General features: G+C 39.1%; 1 protein-coding gene across 1 annotated transcript; it reads right to left on the bottom strand.

The window, feature by feature from the left end:
- Positions 1 to 5,875: 5,875 nt before the first annotated feature.
- Positions 5,876 to 6,238, bottom strand: SERLADRAFT_411394 (uncharacterized protein; the record flags this gene model as incomplete). Its single annotated transcript, XM_007323318.1, has 2 exons — positions 5,876 to 5,887; positions 5,933 to 6,238. 2 exons carry the CDS (start codon positions 6,236 to 6,238, stop codon positions 5,876 to 5,878), a joined length of 318 nt encoding a protein of 105 aa, XP_007323380.1.
- Positions 6,239 to 8,976: the final 2,738 nt, after the last annotated feature.

Raw genomic sequence — 8,976 nt, 5'->3', positions numbered from 1 at the left:
ATAAAAGAGTGTTGCCATGTATGAAGGACATAGATTGAGATGAAATGATGACTTTAAAACCACTTTGACGAGTTAAGTACAAGACTGAGAGGAGATTATTTCGAAGATCTGGTACATGCAGCACTTAATAAACCTATGTGAAACTCAGATGGCAAAAGGGTTTTTCCTGATATAAGCACTCCCCAGAATTTGGTGTTGATTTCTGTAACAATGGCAGTTGACTAGGTTGAATACTTCTTTTTCGTAGTTCTGGTATTCTTTGAACAGTCTACAGATGTTCCTGATCTGTCTTTGTTCACATTCCCAGTTTCTTCCTTCAAGGATTTCATGTCCGATCCTAAATACTAGTCTGCAGAACTGCAAAATGCAGGTGACTATCCTTTGTATTGCGTTGCGGCAGAAGGGAGTAACAACTAGTATGTGGACTCCTGATTTGAGATAGTCTCAGGGGTTGAAAGCATCATTCTGTTTGGGTGTGAGAGGAAGGTTGAAAAAAAAAGGTATTTCCCGGTAGAACTTGATAAGGTCGGTTTTGTAGATTCCAATTCTAGTAAAAAGTCTTTCAAGAGGAACAGGATTGAAAGATGCTGTGACGTATACGTCAATCTTTGATGGTTCAAGGAAGGCTTCTAGAAATTCAAGGTAGGGTGCGTAGTAGGGTTGTTGTTGGAATGATGATTCCACAGTGGAGTAAGAAATAGATTTCTCTCCCATCTTGTTCTGGTGTAAATGCAAGTTGGGGGGTTTCAAAATAGTTCTGAAGATGATAGAGGTGTGAGGAGATTCTGTCTGATAACACTAAAAGGGTTGTTTTATGATCTGTTACTCATCATCTGAGAGCTCATCTCTCGTCACTATTGGTCCGGCGAGGGGGTTCTAGAACTCTCTGTTCGTAGACTTCAATTGGTAGGTGCTCTAGGTGGATCAAATTGAATCTGAACAATTCTCTGGACACTTGATCTAATTCCCAGAAGAAGCCTCGAGCAGCTGCAAATGTGTCCATGAGTAAGTGCAACATATTGACGAAGTTGAGAGATTTCAAAAGCTAGGCTGTTGACTGTTAGAACTAGTTCTTCTAGTTCAGAGATAGGAGAGGATGAGGCTGACGAGTCTTTGTAATACTCAGTTTCTATGTCGCTATGGGCAGGCAGGGGATTCATGGTAGCGTTGACAGGTACTGCAACGTGTAAGTCTCTGTTGTTGAGGGTGTGGTGGAATTCTTCGAGGGAACGGTGTTTTTCTTCCGTTACCAGGTTCTCTCTGATGTTTGACAATTGTAGAAGTAATCAAAGATAATGGCTATGGTAAGAATCTGAGCAAGAACGAGTGAAAGTATTACTTCAAGGTGGGTAGGAATGTTTGAAAAAACAAATAGCTAGCTTAGCTAGAAAGCAAGTTGGTGTTTTTTGGTGATAGGAGGACGGTGAATGACAGCACGTCCAAGAGAAGAAGGAAAAGGTAGATTTAGGGCTATAATGGGTTTAAGCGAGATGGTACACTGTAAACAGATTGTAGGGTGAGCTTTCTATTTTGTGAGGCAATGTTAAACTATAACAAAAACAATACCCGTCTCTGACTGCACTTGTAGGGAATAAGAGGTACAATGAGCTTGAGGTCAACAGATGCTAGCAAATATAGCAGGTAAAGAACTTGGGAATAAACTCAGAGGTTTCTGGTGAGGAGTAAAGCGGGTAATTGAAGTAATAGAAAGCTAAAAAAACTATACATGAATGTGTAGGGCTTATATAGCTAACCATCTATCCCTCAGACCAAAAGAGGAATAAAAGAAAAGTGGTCTGAGGAAGAAATCAACCAATAAAAAAAAGAAAAACTATTGTACGACTTTTAAGAATTAATCAGCAGGTGAGAGAATGTACTAATAATAAGTATTATTATGCGTGTTCAGGAACCGTATCCTCATGATGAGTACAATCCTGACTAAAGTGTTTATTAATATCTCCAGGCACTGATGGGGCTTGGAGCTGGTTGGCGAGATATCTATCACCGGCCCTTACCCATTGTGCTGGCTGGCTGGGAGTACTACCCAGTCTCTGATCTGCAATACAAAGTGATAATGATGGTTAAGAAAGCCTGTGAGGGCTATGAGAAGCAAGATAGCAAAAGATACCTCTAGCCCTAGAGCCAGAGGTGTAACAGCAAAGGTGTTCAAGAACCAAGACATGGAACGAGAAGATAAGAAAATAAGAAAATATAAATGGTCCTTACAAACTTCTTGCTGTGCTGCATCTCCCCAAACATCAGGCAAACATGATATAAATGCAATTTATTTCATTTATATGCTGTAATAGCAAAAATATCTCTTATATCCATAAGTGTGAAACTTGCACAGTCCCTTACTCTAAACTGCATAAATACCAATAAATATCTTTTTTATTGAAATATATGCAGTTTAGAGTATTGCTATATCATCAAAAGTGGTTTATAGCACAGTCATTAAAACAAAAATGACCTTGCACTTTTTCACTATAGTTTACTATAATTTACTCTAAATACAATCATAATAATCCATACTCAATTATATCCAAAAAAAAAGCACTAATAAAGCAAATTATATTGATTCTAAATATTTAAAATGCTGCAGCACTATTGTAGTATCTGTAATTATGATTTGGATGCTTTTGCTGCTCCCTCTAAAGCTTTGAAATTAAATATAAGCTCAGATGCATCAGATTACCCCACTGTTATACAATCATTCCTACAAAAATAAATGAGGTTAAAAAAAGGTTTGAATGATAATGAATTTGTAGTAAGCTCTTACCAAACATATTCATCAATCTCATCAAATACAGCTGCCAAGTATGTAGGAGAACATTTCTGAAATATTTCCAACAACCTCATATGATGATTCCACCTTGTAAAAGTATAATTAGTATAGATTTATGGTGATTAAGGTGATGTACCTAGCAGAAAATGCTGTCTCTGAGAATTCTATTGTAGTGTTGTTAATAGCACCTAGCAGAGCACATTAAATCTGGTAAATAAATTTGATCGTCATTTTTATTTAAAGAAAGATATGAACACTTACAGAGCATGCTACTCGAGCCAAAGTAGGAAGATTGCGTAGATATGGGTTATTTTTTCTACCATACTTTCTACCTTCACCTTTGGGGCCCCATCATTGTGCTTGAAAAAGAATTTTGATGATATTATTCTTCCAAGGTTGGTTTGTGTCAGACATCTTCTCCTGTATATTTGCAGTTAGTATAAGTATAACAATAAAGCTTTAAAATTACTCACCTTTAAATCTATGCTGTTATTGATAAAAGCTCCTGAGTTTATGATCCAATAGATTGTATCACTTAGTCTGTCCTTGTGGGTGTTTTTGATGCCATACGTAGGGGGTACACTGATTTTAGCTTTGGAAATAAGTTCCCCTATGACCTGTGTAGAACCTTTCCACATCTGTATTTACGGTAATAATCAGTATGGATATATATGTACTCACATATTGTAGTAGTTGAAACTTGAGGACCTGGTCGTCTTGTATCTCCTTCATTCTGTCCACTAGGCCACTGTCATTTTCTGCTGCTGTGGCTTTGACCAACAAGTCCCAGCATATTGATTGATGACTGAGGGGTTTTGGAAATCCTTTTTCTGTGACTGTAAAAAGTCTCATAGCTTTGTGAGCCAGACTTGCAATATGTTTGATGATAGGGCAGGCCATAGAATGAAGCTTTGGTTTTGCAGTGGAAGATTTTGGAAGAGAAATGATGCTGGGGCTATGTGACATAGTAGACATAGATGTAGGAACAATTGAACAATTTGTTCCTCTTACACATCAGGAAAAACTGTTACGATAACACAATTTTTGGACCTTTCCTTTAATTTTCATTCTCCACTTTAACCTTTTACTATAGTTCACACTCCGTGCCATACAGCACTTTCCTTTTTTGTTCTAACTCCACCTTCTCGCGCAGCGCTGCCTTTATTCTTCTTTTAGACTCAAACTCTCTCACGCAGTGGAGCTGGTCACACAGGCTGCACCCTCTGACATCATCAGCCACTGCCTTTATCAACTGTACAGTACATAGGTACAAACACTCTGTATTAGTATAAATACCCCAATAGATCAAGGAGACTCCTCAGCGAGTCCTCCTGTTGTATACCAATAAACTCTCTGCAGCTTAAGGGTTGACCACTCCCTCATCACTACCTTTATAGTGTGTCCCTGTGTGTGCCAGAGTAACTAACTCTTGGTTGTTACAAAAACCATTTTGCTATATAGCCAAGCATGTTTCTATGGCTTCTATGACAACTAATGTATTACTATAATAATCAAGTTTTTTCTATAATAAATAGCATAGCTGCTATGGTAGCTATAGCAGCTATAATAGCTTGTTTCTATCTTTGGGAATTTCATTTTGATTATGATGAAAACACCATTATTACTCACTAAATGGTTTGGCATGTGTGTAAGCCTGATTATTTATGTAATAGAAGTCTATTACATATGTTCCAAATACTGTCTATACATTTCAGCAACCAGGCATTGCTATAATAGATGCTATATGCGCTATAATAGCTTGTTAATTTCTATGAGACATTTTTCTGGTGCTGATGAGAATGCCCCTATTATTCATACAATGGTTTGGTATGCAGGTAATTTAGCCTAACAGTTTTATTAAAAAATCTATCACAAATATCCAAAATATTCAATTGTACAGGTACTAGAGAACACTATTGATATTGCATCAAAGTTGAAGTGTCTTGCTTGACGCACAAGGATGAATTTAAGCGGAGTTTGAATATGTGGCACCAAAGCAAATCTTCCAGCAGTTGACTTTGAACACTATAATTGAGTGTGTGAAAATGGACAGTGTCACTGTCCATTTTCACACGCTTCTCAGGATTAGATTAGATTTGAGTGCCACATTTTTTTCAGAGTCAGCTCTTGATACATACATGGCACTAGTGTGATGTTACATGTCACATCACAATGGTACACCATTGCACTTCAGAGTCCTGCACATCCTTCTTTCCTTTTAAGTTGCAATAACATTAAGCTAATAGCATACTTGTTAAGTATGCTATTAGCTCTAGGTATATTTTTTTCCAATAACTATCTTATAAGGTACTGAAATTAGCTCTGCTCTATTCACAGTGGCCACTGGCACCAATGCCATATTGATACTAGTACCCAACATATCCCACCACTACATCATCAGCTGGTAGTAGCAGCATACACTATTGCTTCAATTATCACTAAGGTATGTTACAACTACTCCAAAGTGTGTTTGACCACCTTATCTTTTTCTGAATAGGTGTGAATAGGTTAACAAGCTAAAGTACGTTCCTCCATTTATATCTATACCTATACTTATAATCACTTACCAGATGCTTGTACTATTCATCAAGGCTTGACAAACTATAAAGAAAACTTATCAAGTTATTCATGAAATTCTGTGAGTATTGTCAAAGTGTATTTATACAATAATATTGAATGTTGTCTATAGTGAATAAGTATCTTAAGACCAAACAGGAAGTTGAGAGAAATTTCTAGTTTGTGGGGGTTCACTTCATTACAATAGTTTACTCTATGCATGTCATACAATAGTATTAGGAATAAATTCTGACAGTTTGCTATATGCTATAGTAAAAGTAAATTTAGTATAATTGATTTGAAACAAGAATCCAGAATTATGATATCTTTTATACTCTATGAAAGCAGCCATAGTAAAGGCAACAATGTATATCACAAATGTGCTACTATAGCAGGCATAGCAAATGGCTCAAAATAGTGCTGCTATATAGAGCTATATAATAGGGACTTGTCTAGGTGTACTATAGCTACTATTTTCCCTATATAGCACTATAGTGGCTATGATAGCTATAAAAGGCAACTAGGTTTTTCTTCCTAATGGCCAACCTGTAGGCAAGTAAATAAATGTTCTCAAGGCAACAATATTCTTACCTCATTATCATCCACAACTCTTTTTGGGGAACTGTCCTCCTCCTCCTTCTCATCATCATCATTGTCATCATCTAATAGAGGCTGTAAAGGAGGTACTACAGAACTATCTTGATCATCACTAGATATTTCTGCAGGACCCAGAATATGATCTATCATATTCTTGCCATCATCAGCATTGTCATCATCAGCATTGTCATCATCATCAGCAACATCCTCATTATCATTGTTGTCATTATCATCACCATTCAGACATATTTTCTTGCCATGTAGGTCGTCTCCTTCAGAATCTTCTTCATCAGCCAACATTGCTGCTACTCTCTTACGCGTAGCTGCAAATAGGTATTCAGTTTTTGTGCTCTTAAGAGTAAGATCACATACCAGATTTCTCTGCCTCAGCTTCTGAGGCTAATGCAGCCTTTTTTCTTGCTAGAAGAGCCCCAAGCAAATTTTCATCTTTTTTGCTGAGTGCTGTGGCAGCTGTGGCATCAGGTCTTGCAGAAATAGCCTGAAAATTGTAAATAGTAAGGTATTGGTGTAGAATAAATAAGAAAGACCTTTTTATTTTGACGTGGCTGGGGCTGTCTAGGCTGAGTTGAAGGAGGTGGTTGTAAAAGCCTTATCCCCTATACCGAACTAACGGAGGGATGAAGACCTTAAATCGACAAGTAGCGTCACAAGTAATCGATTGAGAAGTAATCAACAACTAAGGAAAATATGTACATGGGTGTTCACTATATATACATTTCTGAGAGTCAGCCATGAGGCGCTGTCGATGATGAGAACTGCAGTTAGAAAACCACACACAAAACAAACTAACACACAATCCTCCCAGATTCCACGGAACTTGTTTATGGGCTTTGCCTCCTAGAACAGTGGAGTGGTCTGGTTGTTCGTGGGGTGGTACGTATAAAGATCCTTCAAAGTAAAACCCAGAGGTGTATGAGTGTGGGTTTTGAGGAGGAGGGATAGTTGAATTTATAGAAGGATAGGGGCTTGGTGACGAGTATAGACGAGCACTACCTTGCTAATCGTAGCACAAGGTAGGTTTGAGAACGACAATATGACGAGGTTCCCAGTGATAGCAGGCTCCTGACGCACAAACTGTAGTGCTCAGAAGGACTCTAATCGAAGGGGATGACAATCACTTTCAAAAAGTGACGAGTGACGATGACAGCAGTTAACAGTGGTAGAAGTGGGAAGTGTTGTGACCACTCTGGATCACAAGTAGTAGAGTAGTGAACTTGAGAGTAGAGAAGAAGTCTGGATTGGATTACTTGTTGTTGTTTTTTTTTACAAGGTAAAATACAGGGGTTTATATAGTAAAAGAAAAGTAGGCTATGCACAGTATAGCTGTGCAAAAAGAATGAGAAAGAATATGAAGGAAGGAATGTACGCTGACGAATCCTGCGTAGGTAGTACAGGATAAGATTGTCAAAAAAAGGAAAAGAAAGGGATAGAACAATAAATGCTGTGAGTAATGTCACAGGTTTGTACAGCCATAAAGTAAAGTCCAATAGCAAAAGGAGAGCAGGAAAATCATGATGTCATGGGAAGATGCAGTAAAAAAAGGGCAAGGCAAAACACTATCAGTATCAACACAGTTCCTTTATTGTCAGTCAGGCATTCTAAAAAAATATGTGTCCATAAAAATGATTCAAAAATCAAAAATAATCACACTGTAAATGAATGTTCTGCTGAAAAAAAAGAAACTGGAGCCACCGGTCCACCACCTAGTCCAAATCCGACAGTTCCATGGCCTTACCAATGGACTGGTTGTGTTGGACCACCTGGTCAAACGAGGGAGGGAGAGGAGTAGTTCCAATTTGGAACAAGTGAGTCCCAGGCAGCGTGTGGTAGGTGTAGCTGTAGCGAAGACAATGGACAAAAGATAAGTGTACCCAAGTGAATGGGACAGCGATGAACATGGGCGACGCAAGGGGATGAACCTTCTCCAGCTCAAAAACTACCCACCCACGCTCCAACCAGGCAAGACGAGCGACTGATGTTTTGATAGTATATGATGGCAGATCGACGTCATGAAGATGGACCTGTTGCCCTATTTGGACCGGCCGCCGGGGCTTTGCTGATATCAGCAGTGGCACGTGGTAGTCAACGGATCGGCGACGGAAGCGGATAGGAAGTGGTGACATCAGAAATGGTGGGGGTGCAAATAAGATGAGGAGGAGGAGGGTGGAGGTGATGGAAAAGTGGATTAGAATGGGGATCCAGAAACGACCGTCAGGTGAGAATAAAAAGGAGAGGAAGGGGCCCATGGTGGGGCTAGGCAAAGGAAGGGGAGTAAGGGAAACAACAAAAAGCGAGGGCGCAATGCAATGTGTAGCCAGTGGCGACGCGAAAATTTGCCGAAATGCCGAAATGCGGAAAGTACCGGATGGAAAAGCAAAGGTGAGCGTGACTGGATTGCCTAATAGAGGTGGTGCTGATCAGCCACAAGTTCGAAAAGGGCAATATTAATTACTATTCCACGTGGCACTGTGCCTGTGTGGCGCAAAGGCAAGTCTTTTTGAATATTCGCTTCGTTATTGACACCTGTCCATGCTACCAATCAACTTTGGTGCATGACAGCGCTGACTGATATAACATGCAGTAGCCATGAGGCGCTGACTGATGTTCTTTGTAATAGTTCTAGGCTCTTGTCACGTGATGGTCACGTGATCTGGTATAACTAAGTATTATGTTATCCGCGCTAATAGCAGCAGCTTAACATATTATATCTATTCATGTGATTAGATATTAAAGAAAATGAAAAAGAAATTAGCGCTCTTGTTCAGGTCGTGACATTACCCCCTCCTTAGGACTTTCATCTCAAAAGTAGGGGTCCATTTTTCCGTTTTCCCAATTGAACAGTTGTTTTCGGACTCTGGTCGTTGTGAAGTTTTCGAACGGTTGGAAATGTAACTGGAATCGTATCCGTCGGGGTGCACTAGGGTTGTTATTGTGGAATGTTTTTACTTTGTCTGGTGAGTTGTTTAGGTGTTGTTTGGGTTCCCATGTGCGTTCCTCTTTTGGATAATTCTTCCAAT

This window comes from Serpula lacrymans (genome assembly GCF_000218685.1).
Source record: "Serpula lacrymans var. lacrymans S7.9 unplaced genomic scaffold SERLAscaffold_15, whole genome shotgun sequence".
Lineage (NCBI taxonomy): Eukaryota > Fungi > Basidiomycota > Agaricomycetes > Boletales > Serpulaceae > Serpula > Serpula lacrymans.
Note: the sequence above shows the minus strand (reverse complement) of the source record. Positions and strands in the feature narration are given on the sequence as shown.